The following is a 23,176-nucleotide window of genomic DNA, read 5'->3' as shown; positions in this document are numbered from 1 at the left end:
GCCGGGTCCCGAGGAAGCAGACAGGTCCCAAACTTCAGCACTTGGATTCCAAGAGCTTCCCAGAACTGAGTTGGTTTCCTAGAATAGTCAATAGTGGTTTTTTTCCTGGGGATGGAAAATGGCTCCAGGAAATGGCCAGAGCTGCATACAGTTCTTGGCAGTCGGGGCTCCTATGAAGACGATGTGGCTTTAATGCTGAGAGGCCACCTGCGTTTTCCTGGAGGAGGGATGTCAGGCTCTACATGTGTGAGAACTTTCACCAATTCATCCAGCCCAGATGCCTCCTCTGTCCAGCTCTGTGCCAGGCTGTGGGAGAGCACACAGGGGTCTCGCCGCCCCTGGCTGGAGGGCCCTACATGTAGCCTGCACCGTAGGACTCCCGTGTGTGGACAGGTAAGGAACAGCGTGTGAGGGCTGGGTGGCAGAGCCTAGAAGGAAACAGAGGTAGCAGCTGGCTAGGGAAGACTTCAAGGTCAAGCTTTGGCCTGGTCCCACTTCATGTTGTCAGGTACAGGGAGCGAGGAGGACATCCCAGTTTGCAGGGACAACCTGCAAAGGTACAGAGGTGAGAAATGACGCTGCTAGACCTCAGTTTCCTCACCTGAAAAATGGGGCCGTACCAGCCTGCAGGCTTGTGGCAAGGCGGAGGGACTGCGTGTGTAAAGCCCAGCACATAGTAAGTGCTAAGTCAGTGTGGGTGGACCAGACCGACCACAGCAGTGTGAGCAAGGCTACTGTGTTCAGAGATCCGAGGACGCTGCCCAGAGCTCATGGTGGGAAGCCGTGGGCTGTGAGGCTGGGGCTGGCTAGTGTGTTGACTGAGGGCCATGGGGGGCAGAGGGACGCCATCGAAGGGGACACTTGTGGACTGAAAGATGGCCTGTTCTGGGCCACATGCAAAGTCCGATTACTGAGCGACCCCCGGAGCAGGCCACCGTTTTCAAAGCACCTATTCCAGGGGTTCCTGGGGGCTGCCCAAGTGGCATGTTGCTTGTGGCTGCTGATGGCAGTGAACTGGACAAAAACGCTCACTGTCGAGTGAGCCCTGGGTCCTCTCTTTGCATCGTGGGCGTGCTGGACCAGGGGCTGGGAGGCTCTAGGGGGCCGAGGGACGACCCTGGCCTGGGAGTCAGAGCCACCTTCCGCGCTGTGGCTCCCTGGCCTCAGCGACCTCAGCCGCTTGGCGAGGAGTTTGGCCGTGACGCCCTCTGAGGCCCTGCCCGCCCCCGTGGCCCGCGAGCCCATCTGATCCCCCCTTCCTCCGCACAGGTGCCCATCTGCAGTGACCACCCGGAAGCCAAGCGGGCCGTCTCGGAGATGGTGCAGGCCATGGGCTTCATGCCCGTGGACATGGGGTCCCTGGTCTCAGCCCGCGAGGTGGAGGCCATGCCACTGCGCCTCCTCCCGGGCTGGAAGGTGCCCGCCCTCCTGGCCCTGGGGCTCTTCGTCTTCTTCTATGTCTACAACTTCATCCGGGACGTCCTGCAGCCCTACGTGCGGGACGGCAAGAGCAAGTTCTACAAGCTCCCCGTGTCGGTGGTCAACACGACGCTGCCGTGCGTGGCCTACGTGCTGCTATCGCTGGTGTACCTGCCCGGCGTGCTGGCGGCCGCGCTGCAGCTGCGCCGCGGCACCAAGTACCGCCGCTTCCCCGACTGGCTGGACCACTGGCTGCAGCACCGCAAGCAGATAGGCCTGCTCAGCTTCTTCTGCGCCGCGCTGCACGCGCTCTACAGCTTCTGCCTGCCCCTGAGCCGCGTCAACCGCTACGAGGTGGTCAACCTCGCCATCAAGCAGGTGCGGCCTGCGCGCGCAGCCCACCAGCGGCTCTCGGCGCTTCGGGCCCCTGGGGGGAGGGGCAGTGCTCCAGACGGGACAATGCCAGTGCTGGCGGGCACACAGCCCAAGGCGTGGGGGACAGGCACGGTACAGCTGCGAGTCATAGAGCTCTGCGGGAGGTCCCCGGTGGGAAGGAGGAAAGCCAAGCAGGGGAGTGTGGTGGAGCAGAGTCTAAGAGGAGGTCAGGGCAGAGGCGGAAGGAGGTGAGAGTGGCCAGTGGCAGCCAGCCCAGGGAGCCACAAGAGCAGAGGCTCTCAGGTGGGAGGCCGCAGGAGCCCAGGGAGGGGGGGTGGGCCAGGCCTGAGAAGTTGAAGCCAGACTCAGGGAGGCCCTGAAGGCGGAGGAAGAGCTTTGGCCTTAGGCTCTGAGTGAAACAGGGAGCCAGTGAAGGCTTTTGAGGAGGGGAGAGCCTCTGCCTGAGGTTTTAGCTGGCTCACTCTGGCTGCTGCGGGGAGAACAGGCAGTAGGGGTCAAAGGCATGTGCCGAGAGACCCATGGGGTGGGCGGGGAGTGGGGTGCACAGGAACCCGGACGAGAGGCCACAGGGACCTGGAGTGAGGTGGGAGCCGCAGAGGGCAAGAAAGTATTGCAGGCGTATTTTGAAGCCAAAGGACACAGAATTTTGCAATAGGGAGTCTGCGGGTGGTCAAGGATGACTCTGGGTTTGGGGCCCGAGCACCTGGACGGAGGCATAACATCAGCTGAGGTGGGGAAGGCCGCAGAAGCAAGCTGTTCTGGTGGGGCGTTGGGGGGAGGTGTTAATGATTTGTTGGTTTAGGAAACCCGTGTGGTCCTCTTTTGCCAGCAGGATTCCTGGGGAATCGAAGGCCATGAGGCCAAGCCAGGTAGCAACATAGGCAGCACCAGCTGGCACCTGTACCCACAGAAAAGGGCCCCCTGATGCCCCCTCCTGGTTGACAGAGCTCACAGGCCCTGATTCTGAGTCCCAGGCTCAGGTCAATAAGCCACGCTGCCTTTCTTTACCCCCACGTGCTGAATCCTACTCCAGTCCCCAGCCAGGACGTGGGTCCTTCCCGCCGCAGGACACTAGGCACGCACTAGAGTTTGGCCCAGGTGCCAGAGAGACCCTCATTCCAGTCCAGGTGGCCCCTGCAGTGTCTGTTCTTGCTTGGGAAGCAGGAATCTCCCCATGTGTACCCACCATGCTGCCGTCCCCTCAGAAGCCCAGCCACCTCCCAGAGCAGGACCTGGAGGCAAGGCCGGGCCGCTTCCAGAGAACCACAGACCTCAGCCCCCATTCACTCGTGGGGCTCCCGCTCCCCTGCTGGCAGTTTCTCAAGTGCCCTCGTCCTTCCCTACCCACGGACACCTGGCATCATTGTGTCTGTGGGCTTAGGCTTTCCTAAGAGAAAGGAAGAACCCCAGACTTCAGGCGGAGAAGCAAGACGCCCACTGGAAATGAGAAGAAGGGGAAAATAATAGGTACAAACCCTTAAAAATCACATGCTGCGTTCCAGGTACCATTCTAAGCGCTTCACGTACTCCCCATGAATTCATTTAACCCTCATTCGTCTAAGGCACATGCTGTGCTACCCTTATTTTACAGATGAGAAAACGGAGGCACAGAGAGGTTAAGTAACTTGACCAAAGTCACACAGCCAGTAAGTGGCTGAGCTGGGATTCAGATCCGGCCAGTCAACCCCAGATTCATGCTCATATCCTTATTGCTTTCTATGGGGGAAACTAAGTCCAAATTAACAGTTGAGTAAATGATCCCAGAACTCAGGTCATTCACTCACTCACTGAGCACCTACTCTACCAGGCCCTGGGGCCCCAGAATGGAATAAGACCATCTCGTCTCTTGCTGTCGCTGATTCTGGGGTGAGAGTAGGGGTGGCATGGACACCTGAAGGCCAGAGCCCTAAACTCTTGTCCTCCAGCATCACTGATTAGAACAAAGACCTTGACCTTCAGCAAGTCACAGCCCCGGTTTTGTCCTGAAGGCCCTGTTATAGAGTGAGGCCTCTCCCACTGCCAACATTTGTGATGCTCTTTGACGATATTTTCTTACTTCTCGAAACGAGCCAGCCCGCTCAGCAGGAGGCTCCGCGTGGCTCCTCAGGGACTGGCACAATGTTTGCTGCCCAGGAGGTGGCAGATCTGGGAGGCAGGTGTTTCAGGCCGTGGGTGGAGAAGAAGGTAATGCCTCCTCCCCGCTAGAGCACAAGGCAGACCCCTGCGCCCTCCCTTCCCCCATCCACCCTCTGATTGCCATTCTCTAAATTCTCTACCCTGCCAAGGCTCTGCTTGATAGGATGTTAACCCAGTTTTGCCATGATGCAAATACTCAGAGCGCAGAGGGGCGAGTGCGAGGTAATTTTCCCGGAGTTCCAAAGCCCTGTAGGGCTGCAGGCGCCCCCCCACCACGGATGGACGTTGCCAGGCAACCATCACTCCCACAGGACAGGATCACTTGGAGACAGTGAAGGCCTGTCATGCAAAGGGGCTTTAACTTGTCCTGCAGAGTTCTGGAGGGTAGAGCCAGGGCTGAAGCTAGGGCTGCCGTGAGTGTGTCCGGGAGAGGGAGGGGTTAGAGGGATGGGGGAGGGGAGGCTAACACAGGGCAGGGCAGCCTGGCCGTGGTGGGTCGCCTGAACCTGGAGGTAGAGGCTGGGGTCTCTGGTCCTGTCTCGGGTCCTGAGGCTGGGGGGTAGAAGCTGGTGTGCATTCAGCCCCTAGTATCAGGCTCCTGCCTGACGTGTGACTTTTCCAGCCTACCCTCGGGCCGTCCTCACGGGGCCTCCAGGCAGATAGACACTCACCACCCTGGCTGCCCTGCTGGGCCTTGGGGGAAAGGGACCACATTAGCCCGGGCACTGGAAACTCTCCATGGTTCCCTTCAATCCCCCGAGCCGCACAGCTGCATCCCAGCTATAGAGAGTCTCTGAGACTGTGTGTATTGACGATAGTATCATCTACAACCTAATGTTTGTACAGTGCTTTCTGATTGGCTCGCGTGGCTCCCTAGAAATGCATTTCAAGATCAAAATCCAAGATCAAAAACAAGATCAAAGAAAATGTTTCACCCCCACAGTGTTTTCTCCTTCCCCTTGCCCCACCCTTGTCTAGGCTGTTGGAGAGTCTAAAATTTGCATCTTACCATGTCCCCGCTGAGAAGCGCTCAGTGATCCCCCCACCATCCTCAGGGTAATGAGAGACGCTTCACAGTGCAGCTGTGCTCTCCCCCCACCGCTCCTGTGACACTCGGGTCCTGGGTTGTCCTCTGAGCTGCCACAGCTCATTCCTCCCGGCCCGGACCCCCCCACCCTGGGACACCTTGACAGACTGACAAACTTGTATTTCTCTTTTACTTTTTTAAAAAATTTTTATTTATTTATTTGAGAGAGAGAGGGCACAAGTGGAGAGAGAGAGAGAGAGAAGCAGACTCCCTGCTGAGCAGGGAGCCCGACACAGGGACTTGATCCCAGGACCCCGGGATCATGATCTGAGCCAAAGGCAGACGCTTAACTGACTGAGCCACCCAGGGGCTCCCGTATTTCTCTTGTAAAACCCTGCCTCTGTTAAGCTCCTCCTGCCTGGCTCGCCCATTCCCCATAGCCACCTCTGTAATCTGCTGTATTTTGTCCATGCTTCTGTGATCTTTATTATGGAGCCCTTTGTAATCCCTCGTTGACGGGTCTGTCTTTGCCCCCATTCAGTGCCGTGACTGCTCCTTCCACCCCTCTGTCCATGGCTCCTGACAGACTCCCAGCGCACGTTCATGGAGCGGCTGTTAAACTGGCCACCGCAAAGCCAGTACCAGCATCCCTTAGGAGGAGTACCTGCAGAGCTTAGGGCAAGAAGTAGTCTAACTTCTAGCTGCCGTTAAAAACAGCACCAGCCATGTACTGTACTAATCACCTTCTGTGTGCCAGTCACATGCGGCTCGTTGCACAAACATCGAGGCCCCGTGATGTTGATGATCCCGCCCCACGCCCCGCCCTGCAACCCGTGATAACAGCCAGAAAGAGACCCGTGGTGCAATTAGCCAGGGAAGGGACTGCCCAGGGTCTCGTGACTGCCCCCTCGTGGCCGCGTCGGCAAAGAGCCCAGCCTTGACCGGAGCCGTTGTGCCACGACCAGGGGCTGCCTCTTCTACATCCTGTGTCCCCCCCCTTCTCTGGGCTTGCCTGGGGGTCAGCACCACCCTCTTCCTTCCCTCTGTCCACCCTTGGGACAAGGAGAGGGGCTCATGGCCCAGCCTCTCTGGTCCTCCCGCCCCTGGTTTCTTCAGGCTGTAGCCTGCAACCCACGGAGAAGGAAATCCCGCATACGAACGCCACTCTGCCGCCTCCCGCTGGCGAGCGCTATCTTTGTCATTCTCAAGGTGGCCAACTGGATTAGCTGCGATCGTGGGAGAACTACCAGGGGAATGAAGAGCCGTCGAATCGACAGTCCAGGGAGCGTGTGCGACACTGGGCACTGGGGAGCCCCGAGTCCGGCACGGTGGGCCGGCCGGGTGGTGAGAATGCCACGGGCTGCTGAAGGTGGCCCCAGGCTGCATTCCTCACAGGTTCCTCCCACCCATCGCTCCCCTGCCCACCTCACCCCACCGCTTCCCAGAGTCATTGCGGAGTGGAAATATTAGAGGAAAAAACCAAGACATTTTGCAAGCAAATGTGGTGTGTGTGTAATCATCCAGAGCCTGACTTGTGACATTAACTGCCTGATCTTAGCGAAATGAGAGAGGAATGACTAATGAAGGCTCTCTGAAGAACAAACAATTTGCAATGAGATGACTTACTTAGTGGTACTTGTCAACACTGCGAAGGGGTGAGTAAGACATGGAGCCAAGTTACGCAGGAGACCTCTCCGCCCTCTGCAGGGCAGTGTCGGTCAGAGCCTTCCGGCTAATGCCCACACATGCTCAGTACACAGGCCCAGTGATGCTATCACAGACATCAGCTCTTCCAGCCCGCAGCGGAGGCCCGGAGCCGGCTTGCCCACAGTCACGTACGACTTGCGGTCAGAATGAGAACCCGAGTCCCCAGACTCCCGGTCCTTTTGTGGCTTAAGGACACCAGTGTGAGCCAGGTTGACCTAAAATAGAACTGAGGCCGCAGTGTTTCTCAATGGCAGGAAAAGTACCCAGTGGATGGCATTTTCTCAGTTTCTTTAAACTTCGTCTCATCAGCTTTTCAACCATTTTGCTCAGCCCACCAGACTCATCTTTAATATTGGATCTGGTAACTGGGCCTGAGTTATTTTTTTTTTCCTGCTGAAAGAGTTTGTCACAAACTTGTGTGAGTCATTCTGTTTTGCAAAGCAGAGAACTCCCTGCTAAGGCAGGGTTACATTTCCGAATAGAAAATACTGTTCTTTGATCTTCTGCTAGAATGAAAGTCCCAGCATTTCAGGGTGTTTCTCAGAGAACACCTTAACTTCCAGGAACTCTGCTACCTGTCTGGTTGGCAAATGACGGTTGCAATGGAAGGACCTTCATGGAAGCTTCCTCGTGTGTGTGCGCCGTACAAGGGAGTGCTGGCGGGGCTGGGAGTGAGGAGGCGGGTGGTAGAAATCTCTGGGCCTGCGGGGGCTCCCTGATTTGTGTCTGCCTCTAGCTCAGTGGGGGATCCCAGAGCTCTGGGAGGGCGGGCACCCTGGCTCCCCGCAGCCCGGGGCGCAGCACACAGCAGGTGCTCCGTAAGTGCTCACGACTTGGCGATGGTGATAGATGTCCGTCTCTGTTGCCTGGCAATGGTTGAGCCAAAGCTATATTCCTCAGGTGGAAATGGGGAACTGCGTGGGAAGTTGGGAGCTGGTGGCTTTGAGTCAGGAAACGTGGAGGGGTTTTGCTCTCGGTGTGTCTTTGTGCGCCCTGAGTGGTGTGCATGTCTTATTGTGCTGCTTGACCGGCCCCAGGAGGATTCGAGAAAGCCAAGACCCAGACTGCCCGGGTCTCAGCCCCAGCTCTGCCATCTACTACCCTGTGTGTGACCTTGGGAAAATTACTTGATCCTCGTGCCTCGTTTCCCTCATCTGTAAAATGGGGATAATAGTGCCCCCGACCTCATGGGGTTGTTGAGGATTAGATGAGCTGATGCCTGAAAAGCACTTAGAACAGGAGCCGGCCCACGTGGGACGTGGTGGGAATGTAGTCATCACGGTGTTTCTCCAGGCCTGAAACACCCTGTCGCCCGCACCCTGGGGCACCAGCCTCTGCCACCGTGCTCATGGCATCTCCTCCATCCACCCCAGGTCTTGGCCAACAAGAGTCACCTGTGGATCGAGGAGGAAGTGTGGCGGATGGAGATCTACCTGTCCCTGGGAGTGCTGGCCCTCGGCACGCTGTCCCTGCTGGCCGTCACGTCGCTGCCCTCCATTGCGAACTCGCTCAACTGGAAGGAGTTCAGCTTCGTTCAGGTACAGTAGTTCTGCCTGTGCCGGCGAGCCTCAGCTCGCGTGGCGTGGGCCCTGACCAGCCTGTGCAAGCAGCTTCCCCTCCGTGAACCACCTTGGCTTTCGTAATCTGTGCGACAGGACCGCTCCGTACCACGCCGGCGCCTGCCCGAGCCTTGAGGGCTCCCCCACGTCTCCTGATAAAGGGGCTGCGGGACAAGCTCGTCCTCAGGACATCTGAGGAAGCCAGATGTAGGCATGCGAGAAAATGAGACATCAGAACAGTGAACCCTGGACTACACATGCTCCGTTCCCACAGCTCTTGGGCTTCCCAGACAAAAGCGCATGAGGCGCCTATGTCACTGGGCTAGCTGGGAGTCCGCGAGCCGGTGAGCGAGCCTTGCCCACCGCCCAGCAACCCCCTCTCGACCGGCTCTGTGGTCCCCTTTCGCCTCTTGATTCATACAGGGCCAAAGAGGGGGTGAGCACTAGGGTCACCAGTTGGACAGGGCCACACCATAGCAGGTCCCAGAGGCTACTGTTCCTGTGAAGCATCCGGAGAAAAGGGCGTCTGTAGCCAAATCGGTTTGAGATGAGATTTGCCTTCCCTAAGAGAAACACAATGCACTTTGGCACGTCAGAGAGTCTGGTAGCGTCTGCCATAAACCAGCCTTGTTAAGCAGACTTATTTGGGCACGAGCGCCCTCCCCCCCCCCCACCTGTGGGGGTTTGGTTTCTTGTTTTGCTTCTGTTTTTCAGAGAACGGCTACTGCACGCCACCAAACACGGTTTAGGAAATGCTGCTAAGGGCAGGGGGTCTTTACGCAGGTACTCACGCAGGGAGTGTTTATTGAGCACTTACTGTATGCCAGGCATCGCGTTACGGCTCCAATGTGATAGCGAGCAAGACAGGCACAGCCACGTTTCAGTGACAAGGATGACTGAGACAGGGACAGTTTCTACACGGCTTTGGCATCTCCCACTGTTCTCTCTACAAAGGACGCGGTCAGCCCCCAAGTGTTGGCGGATTAACTCATCCCCTCTCTGGATAGGTGCTGACTAATACTGGATTCTGCCATTGATATTGGATCAGGGCAGAAAACAGCTCTCGTCTCCACCCCCAGGATCAAGAAAAATCTGTCACGTCTCTTGTCTGTGTGCTGAGGACACAGTATGGGATTCTAGAGGGACACTGACCGTGCAATGAATGCTCTTATGTAATCCAAATTAATTGTCCCCGATTGGGGACGTTTACATACCCTAGAACAAAACACAGTGGCAGTTGTTTTGCGTTTTGTTTGTTTTTTTTGTTTAGTATGTCTGTTTCTGAATCTCACTGGCTCTGCTTATCTCAGAAGGTCTCCGGAGGAGTGCTCAGGGCTAACACATGCCAGCAGCAGAGAGGGGAAAAAACAGAATTTTATTTATCTGCCGCTAAGCCCCATGTGTCGCACACCCAAATCTAGGATTTTCCTGTTCCTGCTTGGGGTATCCTGGGGTACATGGTTTATCCACAATTAAAACAGACTGCAGGTCGCTCCCCTCACTGAAAAGTTGCTCTTTTAAGCAGCTGTAGATTACAGGCCCGGCTCTGGCTGCCGGAGAAAGCCAGAGGATTTGACTTTGTTAGCGAAAGCGGACTGGAACCTCAGGAGCCGTGCTCGACTTTACATATTCAAGAGTTGAAATGTAAATATGGAAGTCCCTCGGCCACTGCAAGAGCAGGGGCGGTTGCAAGGCCGGGAGATGGGTAGAAAGGCAGGGTTTTACTTGGGGAAGTCAAAACACCCACATTCTGTCCCCGAAAACAAATGCTCTGTCTCCCGAGCGTGCTAACAGGGAGGAAGAACTGTCAGCGCCCAGGGCCCGGGGTCCAGCTCTGCCTCCCCCTGTCCCAGCTCTGGAATCGCGGGCAGGTGATGAATGCCCCCCGAACCTCACTTTACCTGTAAGATGGAGTTAATGCCTGCAGAGGTGTCGTGAGCCACCGTGAGAGATGACAGGTGGAAGGAAGTCAAAAGCATTTTGCTATTGTTCTTTGGGTATATGGCCACATTTCCATTATTCCTGACTAAGCTACCAACCACCCATTTCTTTCGTGTTTTTTTTTTTTTAAGATTTTATTTATTTATTTGACAGAGAGAGAGGCAATGAGAGAGGGAACACAAGCAGGGGGAGTGGGAGAGGGAGAAGCAGGCTTCCCAGCGAGCAAGGAGCCCGATGCGGGGCTCGATCCCAGAATGCTGGGATCATGACCCGACCCGAAGGCAGATGCTTAACAACTGAGCCACCCAGGTGCCCCCCAACCACCCATTTCAGAGTTCACGAGAGGCCAAGAGACTCCAGCCCTGGGCGGGAGAATGGTCCAGGGCTGGGTTTGCAAACCACAGTTGATACTCGCAGGTGGGTCGTGAAATTAATTCAGTGGATCGCAACTGGCTTTTTAAAAATGAAATAGGACAGAATGTTACAAAAATGTCAGAGGGCTTTGCATGTTCTAAGGATAGATTTTTTTTTTTTTCAATCATACTGATTCGGGAGTTCTAATTACATATGTGGCATACCTGGCTGGGTCCTGGGCAGCGATGAAAAGTGTGATGCTTACCGCGAGCCACCATCTCCCAAGGTCAAAGTCACAGAGCTCTTTTGGAGAATTACAGGTACCCAGACCCACCCCTGACCTATGGACTCAGATGCCTAAGAAGTCTGTTTTTGTGAGCTCCTTGGGGGGCAGGTGCATGTGTGTGGTAACGACTGCGGTGGCGGACCCAGATCCGGGTTTCAGCCCCGAGACCGCCGCTGCCGGGACCCCGTCTCCTCCCGCTGCCGCACAAGACCACAGCGGGTCCCCAGGGCTGAGCAGCTGGCTGCGGAGAGCTGTGCTGCTCGTTGGGCTTGGCCTGACTCCTGGGTCTATGGTGATTCATGGAGCTCAAAGCCATCAAAACAGCGTGTTGACTCTATAGTGGTGACTTGTGTTTAGGTTTATCCTTTTCTTCCTGAGGCTGTTTTCAAAGGTTTAAATTTGGGGTTTTGTGGTTATGGGTTTATGGCTTGATTTGGTCTTGGCTGTGCTAACTGCTTGAAATAAGCCAGTTAAACACTTTTAGGGTGCAGAATCACCAGGTCGGGGCCGCTCAGAGACACTGGGGTTCTGTGCCAGCCGCTCAGTTCTGCCCCAGAGTTAGAGGGACTTCCTGTGACCTTGCGCACTCCAGCCACCTGCCTGAAATAATGACAGAGACCAGCTCCGACCGGTTTCGTGGGCGATTGTCCACAGCCCCTCTGTGCCACAGTAATTGACCAGGAGCAGGAGCCCCCGACAACCCGGCTGTTTCTTGTTTTTGACAAGCTTACATACAATATACATGGCCTTAGCTTGGGGAGTGGGGGGGTGTTGGGGTCGGGGGGCAGTGTGGGATTTTCAGATCGTTGCCAAGGAGAGGGAGTTTGAGGCAAACAAACTCAGTGGAACCATCCAGGCGTCCCGTTGGGATTGCGAAGTCCAAAGGCCCTTTGTTACTGGCCGACCTTTGGCTGCCAGCCCTCTCTGTAAACCATTAGCCCGAGGCTGGGGCTTCCTGCCATCTGTCACCATGGAATTTTGGATGGCAAAAGGATGGGGATGAAGGAATGGAGCCGCATTTCAGTGCCCTCCCAGGGCACGTCCACATTGTCTAGCACAATCCATCACTCCAAATTAGGGGCTGCGGACAGTGGCCCACGTGGGTCAAACACTGGAGCTCCAGGGCATGTCCCTAAGGGAAATTCTGAGGCCTTCCCGGGGGCCACCAGGGCTAGGTCCCTCAGCCTGGGTGGGTTCTCATGGCTTCAGCATCTGGGGAAGCCCCACGATGCAGAGCGGGGGCCCATCGAGGCCTCAGTGGATCTCTGTGGAAGGCACGTATAGGATTGGGTCCATCCGAATCAAGTGCCTAGGCAGAGGGGCACATGGGCTTCTCATCCTGACGCTGGAAAGGCTTGGGCGATGAGAGGCTCCCAAATTACTTGTTCTTGGTCCTCACTACGTATTAGCCTGAGCCCCACGCCAAACCAATCTCATCTGCATTCCGGGCTGGGCTTGGGCATTCATATTTTTCCCAAGCTCCCCACGATGTTAGCATGGAGCCAGATGTGAAAAGCACAGTCTCAGACTCAGGGGTAAAAGGCACTTCCCAGCCATCTGAGCAAAGCCCAGGAAATCCACGTGAGTAAGGGGAGCCACGGTTTGGGGCCGGGCAGCTAGTTGAGGGACATCAGGACAGTTGCCCAGCTTATTCAAGATTTATTCCTGATGGTCAGTGCTGGGCACCTTTCCTTCCCCCTCAATTCTTTTTTTATTGTAGTAAGATAACATAACACTAAATTGAGTCTCTTAACCGTTACGCGTACAGTTCAGTGACACTAAGTACATCCGCACTGTCGTGCAATCATCCCCACCACCCATCTCCAGAGCTCTTTCTGTCTTGCAGCACCGACGCTCTGTCCCCATGAATCGCTGGCTCCCCACTGTCCCCTCCCCCCGGCCCTGCCGACCGCCATTCCACTTCCTGTCTCTATGCCTTTTCCACCTCATATAAGTGCAGCCCTACAGTATTTGTCTCTCTCGTGCCCAGCTGATTTCACGTAGCATCAAGTCCTCAAGCTTCGTTCACACCAGGTGTCAGAACTGCCTTCCTCTTTAAGGCTGGATAATAGTCCACTGTTTAGAAATAGCCCACCCTGCTTGCCCATTCTTCTGCTGCTGGGCACTTGGGCTGCCTCCATGTTTTGGCTGCTGTGAATATGGGGTGTGCACCTATCTCTTCAGGACCCTGCTTTCCATTCCTTTGGGTATAGATCAGAAGTGGGAGTGCTGGAGTGCGTGGTAATTGTATTTTTAATTTATTGAGGAACCTCCCCCCTGCCATGCACAGCGGCCACACCGCCCACAGTGCGCAAGGCTTCCAATTTCTCCACATCCTCTCAACACTCGTTTTCTGGGTTTTTTGACCGTAGCCATCCCCGTGGGTGTGAGGCAACACCTCATTGTGGTTTCGACCTGCATTTCCCTGATGATGAGTGATGTCGAGCATCTCTTCGTGTGCTTATTAGCCATCCGTAGGTCTTCTTTGGGGAAATTTCTATTCAAGTACTTTGCCTATTTTTGAATTGAGGTGTTGGTTTTCTGTTGCTGAGTTTGGGAGTTCTCTGTATGGGCTGGATATTAATCCCAACTATTCCTTCAGTGCTGGAGACCTTCTTAACCCCAGTCCGCAATATCGATAGATGAGAACTTTTAGACCAAGTTGGTGTGGGTCAGAAGTTGCGAGGAGATTTGGAATTCTTGGTAGATTCATCTGGAAGTGATGAGGATCTGGCTGTGACTCGCGGTCCGGGAGCCTTCCATTTGGGGGCTGACCGTTTTCATATGACATAACTGGGTCCTAGCACAGAGCCACCCATGGCTCTTCTCGACAGGCTGTGTGGAGCCAGGAAATTGTTAAAGATGGGATAAAAACAGCTTCGAAGTTATTAAAAGCCAAGAAAAACACAGAGATGGCTAAGAAGGTTAGAAACTGGGGGTCATTTGGCAACTAGTATTTTTTAGGGGTCAAAAATGCTATACTTGGGAACCTAAGAATATATAGTATATAGCCATTAGAAAATGTTTTGTTTTTTCATAAAAGTATCGTAGGCAATTCTTCCGAACAATGTTCTTCCACATACCGGGGTTGACCATCCTGGTTTGTACTGGAGTGGGCATAAGCAAGGCGTCCCCCACAGTAGGGAGGAGCGAGAATAAGGAGGCATGGTAGTAGAATCGGACCCACTTAGAACCGTGCCTGAGGGGAGTGCAAGCAAGACTGTCTCTCAACCAAGCCCCCTGGATTGATGCTGACAAGCGGGGCTGGAAGGAAATCCGGGAGGCCCAGTTGTAGCTTCCCTATGGAAAGCTCCAAGCCAACCTATAAAGAGTACCCCAAGATGCTGTCATACTGCCACATTTCAATTCAACCCTTCCAGTGTCTCCTTGGAGAAAATGCATATATGTTCATGGCTTGATGAATCACTGCTATTTTCATGCCTTATGTAATAAACACAGGGCTCTCCTGCCCTAGATCTCTCAGTGGTTCCTCGGTGCTTACGGAATGCAGTCAGAACAGCCCAGTGCCTCTCGTCCGTGCCTGCCACAAAGCCCTGCCCCTTGCTGCCCCGAGCTCTCCATCATCCCGGGCTCGTCTGGCAGCCGCAGAATGCCCATCCATACAGCGCTTCCCCCACATCTCCAACGTTCGCTTTGGGGACCCCTGACTTGTCACCGAGGCTCCGTTAGTGGCTTGCCCAGGGTCCCAGTGTCATTCGAGCAGACTCTAGAATGCCTCGTTTGTCATCCACAAGAAACCGCCAAACATTCCAAGGCTAGAGCTACAGATCGGTACTTCCCAGCTCTTTACACGCCACGGCTCCCATAGAAAGTCAGGACTGTATAGCCCTCGGGGCGATGAAGGCTGCTCCTGGCTGGAGGTGGCGCACAGAACACCCCCCCACCCCCAGTGGCTTAAGGGCTGGGATGCTCACCTTCCCTGCAAGATGGCCTAACCTGTTTCCGTTTGGGTTTGTGACTGTCCCGGTCTCCGCCCAGTACTCACTACCCTCCAGGCGAGAGAGGAACCCGGCAGGGTTTCCATCTGAGGTGTTGCTGAGGCAGGGTGTGGGTGGGAGGGGAGGGACCAGCTGGCACCAGAGCATAGATGGGACACTGTAAAGCCGAGGGTGCCCGCAGGCCTCGGAGCCACCCTCCCTGCTGGTGCCAAATCCACACACCAAGGACGCTTGTTACTTTGTGTGTATGTTTAAATCCACTTGAAACCAATTCACTTTTTTATCTGGCCTCCTCTTAGGCCAAATATTATTGGTGAAATTATGGCTTTGGTACACTGGCAGACACCTGTTCCTCTATGACATTAAACTATGCACAAAACTGGGAAAATGTTTTTACGCTTCGTTGGACTTCCCTCTGGAGTCCTCTGGCAGCCACCAGAAGGGACGCATAACACAGTTTGGGGAAAAGCAGCATCGCTTTACGAGATCCGCATGATTCAGTCGATCCTGACACACTGCAGGGTAGAGGCACTATTCTTCTTTTTCTGTTGGGGACACTGAGGCTCAGAGAGTTTGGGTAGGACGAAGAGCCTGCAGAGAGGGGGTGACGGGGCTGGGACTGGAACCCAGAGTCTCAACCCCCAGAGCAGCCCTCCTCCGTCCCCCACGGCAGGGCGGGCACACGAGCCCTCGGTGGAATGGCCGTGCATCGCGACCCCGGCCCTAACTCCAGCTCCCTCTCTCCCGCAGTCCACTCTGGGCTTCGTGGCCCTGCTGCTGAGTACCCTGCACACACTCACCTACGGCTGGACCCGTGCCTTCGAAGACAGCCATTACAAGTTCTACCTGCCTCCCACCTTCACGCTCACGCTGCTGGTGCCGTGTGTCGTGATCCTGGCCAAAGGCCTGTTCCTGCTGCCCTGCTTCAGCCGCAGGCTCTCCAGAATCCGGAGGGGCTGGGAGAAGGATGGCGGCGGCAAGTTCACTCTGCCAATGGACCACGCCCTGGCCCAGAAGACGAGCCACGTGTGAGGTGCCTGCCTCTGGCCCCAGACACCGGACACGGGCAGGACCACGCCCTGGGCCTGCCGGGGCTGCTTTTCTGGATCGTGCGGTACGGTGAAATTGTGCGCAAGCTGGTGGTTTGAGGTCTGAGTTCCTGGGACCCCCATGTATGCGGTGATATTCAGAAGGGCACACACGCGTGTGTGATATATGTGTTCCTGTAGATTTCATATATATAACGGGATTTGCATTTATACTTACTTAGCTAAAAAGTTGAGTCCCTGAGATTTCAACTTGTAGATTTAAAAGCCAGTGCCGGATGTTAGGAGAACAGCAGCTCACCCTGTTGGGATCTCTGCAGAGACGGACACACACTCTTTGCACAGAAACGGCAGTGAGAGGCTTGTACCTTGGTGGATTCGATCTATTTGTGTCCCCACTCCCTTTTTGCTGCTTTCCCGAGGCTTTTGCAGAGCCGGGGCTCTAAGGGGGCAGATAAGAGCTCGGCCTGGAGCCAGACTGGGTGCACAGGGCTAAAGAGTCGCGAGCAGGTGAGCAGAGCAGGGGGTGGCCTCCTCCCTCCTTCACCTTCGGCAGCAGCAGGAGGTCAGGTGGGAGCCAGGGCCCCTGGGGGGTGAGCCTGCTGTCCATACCCGGAGCCAATTATCGAGGGGTCCTTTGCCAGGTAGGAGGGGGCAGGGGGTCAGGGCCCAAGCTGATCTCCCCAGTCCTCCCTGAGCTGGGGAGATTTTTTTTTCCTGAAAGTACAAAGTCACCCCAGCGGCTACACACTGATCTCTTATGGGAGTGTGAAGTCTCCTCCGTGCGGGAGCCACTAATGAACCATCTTGAGAACAAGTGTAATTTCTTTCCCTCCTTTAAGTTGGTGATGACCGTTCTTTAAACCACTGTGCCTTCTCACCTTTCAGATCATTAGTTCAGCTATCTCTTAGGAAGGCCCCAGAGCAGGCCCTCGAAAAGTCAGCTCGAGGGGGAGGGGAAAACAAGGCAGACAGCACTTAGCATCCCAGCTGAGGCTCTCCCGGACCCACCCAGGGCACTGAAGGACTGATTGTCTCCACTGAATTAGTCCCGCGGAAAAACACGAGGGACCTCATCAGATGTCCTCTGCTACTGCCGCCCAGAGAAACTGCCAGAAAACCATCCTGGCTCCAAGTTCCCCACTACTCCAGGGAAACAGGGAGAACGTGGGCAATGGGACCCCCCCTCCAGGCATCACCAACCCCAGGCAGTTATGCTTCAAAATAGTTGGGAGGGTCTTTTCTACCAAAGCTACAACCTTGAAGTGCTGCTGCCCCAAAGCACAAGAGGCTGGGCCACAGCCAAGGTCATAGGACACGTGTCGTCAAATCTCATGCCATCCCTTGCTCGTTCCTACTGAAACTGCTTTTATGTCCCCTGTGGAGAAACAGCTGTTTTTGGCTGAGCCCCCCCCAACCCTAGAACGAGGATGATCTGTCACCTCCACAGAGAAGGCACCTTTGACCACAAAGGCCATGAAGTCCCAATGGAAGACACAAGTGAGGCAAACGCTGACCTCTGCTCTGAGTGGAGAGCACCGGTCACGCTTATGTCTCAGGTCTTCCAGGCCAGAGGGGATCTTAGGTACAGAGAGTCGAGCCAGCAAAGGCTGACAAGACCGTGCTGCAAGAAGAGGAGGCCCCTGCCCCCACCCAGGGAGGCTTCACGAGCTCATGTCTGTAGAGCCCATTAGGGTCCTTTAGTGAAAAGGGGTGCGGGGCAAGCCAAGTGCAAGAATATCTCATTAGGCCAGTGACTGATGGAGGGAAGGCGGTGCAGGCGAAGCTGTCTGCTTCCTGCAGATGTTTTCCATCTGCTGCTTCAAGGCTGAGCGGCAGAAGCTTGTCTTCCAAACGGGCCCCGATGGAGTGGCCACTGTGATCCTCGGAGAGGCTCGATGAAGAGGAGATTCCAGCGTTTGCTTCACCAAATGAGGGCCCATCCATTTCCTGCTGATTGGAAGCGGGAGAACAGGGGCAACCGGGATACGCCAGGGATCTCCAAGCCCAGTCGGTATTGGCTGCCTTCCTCCAGCCTTCCCTGGGCCCAGGGCATTTCCTTATACCAAAGATGCTGATATCCAGCAAAATCCAGTATGCTCCCTCCCCTTCCCTGCCCACCTCCCGCTGCAGGTGCTCCTAGGGGAGGGAACTGGTTCTGAGGTGGGTGGCAGGAGGGAACAGGTGCAGCAGAGGACCTGGCCACTGACCGGCTGGACAATCAACTCATGAAAGGCAGGGTGCACTGTGTGCTTGGGCTTGATCTGGTGTCTGCTGCTACCTCACCCGGCAGCTGGCAACAGCATCCCCATGAGAGCAAGTCACTCCCTTTCAGCCTGGTAAACCCTGTGTGCCTCTGGGTACAAAAGTGCCTGAACCAATGTGCTCCAGAAATCCTAAATGCCGTGGCCTGAGGTTGACGTTTCAAATCAATGCCATTGACACAGTCTGTGTATTTTGTGTTTACCTTGTAGAGCTTGTCTAAGATGCAGCAAAAATAAACACCCAACCTTCTGTGAATTTCAGGCTTTGATTTCTGTCCTGACGATCACCTGCCCACTCACTCATTCATTCATTGGCTCAATGAGCCTTCTGATTGGCGCTTGCTCTGAGTCAGGCAATATGCAAGGTGAGCACAGAATGATCTGGGCTACAGCTCACCTCTGAGGAAGGACAGGCAGGCAGACCTACAGCAACAGGCAAGGAAGGACAGACGAGATCCAGGTGACAACATGGTGGAGGCGGGTGGTGGCGGGGATCGATTGTATGTATGAAAGGAGCACCCTAACCAAAGCCCGTGGAGTCAGGGGAAGGCTTCCTGGAGGGCGCAGTGTCTGGGCTGTGGTCGGAAGGCTGCAGCTTCGAATGTGGGTTAGAGCAGTGGTGCTTCTCAAACTAGAATGTGCACAGGAGCCACATAGGGATCTTGTTCAAACACAGGCTCTGAGTCACTGATCCGGGCTGAGGCTGAGCCTGTGCATTTCTAATAAACTCCCCGGTGACATGGATCCTCGGACGCTTTAAGTAACAAGGGCTTAGATGGCTTCCTTTGTCCCTGCTGTGCTGTACTGCTGCTGCCGTTAACCCTCCCCAGGACATCGGTTCCCTGGCCGCCCTGGAGACAGGCCCGTGCACACTGCAGATGTGGCTGCACCCCTGTTCTCCGAAAGGCAGAGCACCAACCTAGTACGCAGTCAAGCTTTTCTACAGCACACCTGTCTTACTGTACAGGGGGAAAAAGAGAAAAGAAACCCACGTGCACAAAGCCGTCTAGTGGCTAAAACCCATTTCTTGGGAACAATAACCAAAAGATGGCCTTGAGCCCATGAGAAGAGTCTTCCAAAGAAAGAACCATGGTCAGAAAACAACTCCACTACAAATCATTTTCAACAGCAAAAAACATCTCATGCTTAGAGTTTTGTTTTTCTACTCTGTGTCCTCCCACACATACCACTGAGAGAGTTAAGCTTTAAAAAGAAGTGATGAAAGAATGTCCATTATTAAGGTGGTTCACGCAAGAACCAAGGAGCAACCAAAATAACTCATAGAAGTTTAAGAGAAGAGTTGTCACTCGGCTATTTGACAAGCTGAATCTTTTCCAAAAGCAGTGACGTGGGCCCTTGGAAGTACAGACGCCTGCTTCTATACTGGGTCACTGCCCTGGTCTCTGTACAAAGAGGAAGCTGGCACCAGGAAAGCAGAAACTCTCAATCCCACCAGACCAGCACCAACTTTTTCTAACAAATAATTTGAAAACCCTTTTTACTCACCTAAAATGATATTTAGAGATAGAACCTACCTATGCATGCACTTTTTAAATCAATACAATAAAGTCTTAATTGAAACATAAAGTAGAAATACAGTAATTTACACTCATATATACAATACTAATAATGAATAGTGATTATGATGAGCAATAATCTTACAGTAATTGGTTTTAAGAGAAATACAATGATACGCAACATTATTGACCTTCTTTATAATTGACATTTTTAAAATAAGGGTTAAAGAAGTGTATGAGTGTGTGTGCATGTACACGTGTGCACTGAGTGTTTGAAACAGTGTTGAATGCTATGGAGACGTCAAGGAAGGTGAAGACCAATAAATGATGATGTCTGTATCCTTTGTAGAAAAGTCAGTGCCATTTGCTACGCATAACCGTGAGGGAAGAAGATTTGACTCTGACAGTTGAAGAGGGAGGAAAAGGTTAAAAATAATTGTTGGAGAAAGTGAAAAGGGAGCTGTCCAGGGAACCTTGTTAGAGTTAGCCAAAAAAAACAAAAAACAAAAAAACAGACAGCTTGTTTATAGCATTTTTTTGTCTAAGGTGAAACATACTAATTTTGTTTAGTGTGCTAAGTGGAGTTTTTGCTCAGGTACATTCTATTTTCCCCCACAAATTTCTGTAATAATTACAGGTACTCTATCTTATTCAGTTTGACCTCTAATAGTTACTCAAAATGCTTTGTATTCATTTTTGTTTTCTCTGTTGAGAAATGGACAGTCACAAATGGAACTTTTGATGCACTTAGCAACCAAAAGCCTCCATGCCAATCCTTCCATAAAGTGAATAATCAACCCCTTGTTTACTGAGTGTTGATTTCATTTACCAGACCAGAAACCTAGCTTATTTCTATAATTTCTATCATATTCCAGAGCCTACTCATAAAAATCTAATTTATCCAACAGTTAAAAATCTATCCAACAGGGGCGCCTGGGTGGCACAGCGGTTGAGCGTCTGCCTTCGGCTCAGGGCGTGATCCCGGCGTTATGGGATCAGGCCCCACGTCAGGCTCCTCCGCTATGAGCCTGCTTCTTTCTCTCCCACTCCCCCTGCTTGTGTTCCCTCTCTCTCTGGCTGTCTCTATCTCTGTCGAATAAATAAATAAAATAAAATCTTTTTTAAAAAAAATCTATCCAACAGTTGAAACAGTTAAAAAAATTATCTAACAATTAAAAATCTAATTTATCCAACACTAACTAGAGAATTCATTAAGGCTTTCACTTCCTGAGGCGTCTTCCTCCTACAAAGCAACTGGTTCCTGGACAAAAGACATACTTTTTAATGTACTACTAAACTCTCAGGAGGTAAGAGAAATCACCAGGGCAGAAAAGAAATGGAAGCATGCATGCACATACAAATAAACCAGAGAGTGCTGTTCCTGGCTCTTGTCAGAGGCAAATTTAAGTCCTTCCTGCCTCAATTCAGACTGACCAAGTGGGAGCTCAGTATCTAAGATCAACAAGCCACAGGTGAGAATCAGCAGAAATACAACTCTCAAAGACTTCATAGAATAGAATTATCAAATAGAAAATAATGATATGTTAAACGATTAAAAAATAGAGTCACAGGGCGCCTGGGTAGTACAGTCGTTAGGCGTCTGCCTTCGGCTCAGGGCGTGATCCCGGCGTTCCGGGATCGAGTCCCACATCGGGCTCCTCCACTATGAGCCTGCTTCTTCCTCTCCCACTCACCCTGCTTGTGTTCCCTCTCTCGCTGGCTGTCTATCTCTGTCAAATAAATAAATAAATAATCTTTAAAAAAAAAAAAATAGAGTCACAGGGGCACCTGAGTGGCACAACAGTTAAGCGTCTGCCTTCGGCTCAGGGCGTGATCCCGGCGTTATGGGATCGAGCCCCACGTCAGGCTCCTCCGCTGTGAGCCTGCTTCTTCCTCTCCCACTCCCCCTGCTTGTGTTCCCTCTCTCGCTGGCTGTCTATCTCTTTCAAATAAATAAATAAAATCTTTAAAAAAAAATAGAGTCACAAAAATAAGTAAGAACTAAGGCACAATGAAAGGACCGGGTATGATGAAAAATGGAAAATTCGGAAATGAAAGACTGTTGGAAACAAACCTACTTTGATGGATTTAATAGCTGATTGGCGAAAATTAGTGAATTCTAAAACAGAGCTGAAGAAATTGCCCAGAATGCAAAAAAAAAAAAAAAAAAAAAAAAGAGAGAGAGAGAGAGAGAGAAATGGACAGAAAATATGAAAGAGGTTAAAAAAGATAGAGCTTAAGATGAAAAAGTCTAACATACAAATAAGTGGAGCTCCAGAAAGAAAAAAATGGTAGAGAGGCAAATTGTAAAGAGATAATGGCTGAGGATTTTCCAAGTAATGAAAGACTAGACTCTAGAAAAGCAGAAAGTACAATGTATACCTCTGATCAGGAAATCAAATTTGAAAAATGAAACCAAACCTAGACACACTAGGAAGCTCAAAAGGCAGCTGGAGAAAAATGACAGATTATTTACAATTGTGAAATTATAACAATCTTAACAAATCAATGGAAATCAGAAAATAGTGATCTAATATCTTGAAAGTGCAGAGAGGAAATAATTGTCAACTTAGAATTGTAAATCTAGCAAAACTGATTTTTAAGAAAGAAGGCAAAATAAGGACATTTCAGATATAAAAAATTGGAGAGTTTACCAACAGTTCTTATCTAAAGAACTTCTAAAAAGTATACTTCAGATAGAAGGAAAATGATCCCACGGAGGAGCCAAAAAACAAGGAATGGTAAACAAAGAAATAATGACCATGAAGATAAATCTAAACAAGCCTTGTCTATATAAAATAACATTAATGTCTACTTATGTGAGTTTTTTTTTAAAGGGCACACTGAAGGACTGGACAACAATGACATGTAAGGTCATGTAAGGAGACTCTTGCATTTGTTTGGGAGTGGGAGAAATTATGGACTAATTTAGATTTTGTTAAATTAGCCTGGAAAAATGCCAAGGGTAACCACTAAAAACCTAAAAATTTAACATCCAAATCCTTAGGAGAGGAAAAAATGAAATAAGAAAACAAACAAGCAAAAATTTCAATTCTTAAAAAGCAAGAAAAGAGAAAAATAACATAGAAAAAGCAGGAGACATCAAAAACAAAAAGTAGATGTTAGAAACAAATCCACATATATCAATAATCACAATAAATACAAATGGATTAAACTCTTGAGTTAAAAAAGAGAGATTATGAGATTGGATTTTTCAGTATAGTTATATGCTATTTATAAGTGGCATACTTAAAAAGTAAAGATAAAGCAATAGTAAAAAATGTGTTAGACAAAAACAAACCAATTGAAAGTTGAGGTCGCTAGATTATTATATAAAGTATACTTTATGACACAGGACATTATTAGGGATAGAGTCACCATATAATGATGAAGACTTAAATACTTTAGAATTGTATGCATTTAATAATGCAGCTTCACAATATATAAAGAAAAAAAAGAAAGAAATGTACTCAAATTCATCGTTATACTGGGAAATTGCAACAAACAAAAAATTGTGTGTGTATGCTTATAATAACATAACAAGCTTGATATCATAAAGAATAAG

General features: G+C 51.9%; 1 protein-coding gene across 2 annotated transcripts in view; it reads left to right on the top strand.

The window, feature by feature from the left end:
- The window catches only part of STEAP3 (STEAP3 metalloreductase), a 49,579-nt gene extending 31,229 nt beyond the window's left edge, over positions 1-18,350 (top strand). For both annotated transcript variants that reach the window (XM_044388261.3, XM_026510131.4), the window contains exons 3-5: positions 1,270-1,797; positions 8,059-8,223; positions 15,535-18,350. In XM_044388261.3, the coding sequence (XP_044244196.3) occupies positions 1,270-1,797; positions 8,059-8,223; positions 15,535-15,816 (975 nt within the window). In that variant the 3' untranslated portion in view covers positions 15,817-18,350. The remainder of the gene's footprint in view (positions 1-1,269; positions 1,798-8,058; positions 8,224-15,534) is intronic.
- The last annotated feature ends 4,826 nt before the right edge of the window (positions 18,351-23,176 follow it).

Source organism: Ursus arctos, unplaced genomic scaffold (assembly GCF_023065955.2).
Source record: "Ursus arctos isolate Adak ecotype North America unplaced genomic scaffold, UrsArc2.0 scaffold_1, whole genome shotgun sequence".
In the NCBI taxonomy this organism is placed as follows: Eukaryota; Metazoa; Chordata; class Mammalia; order Carnivora; family Ursidae; genus Ursus; species Ursus arctos.
This window is presented reverse-complemented; position numbering and strand designations above follow the sequence as displayed.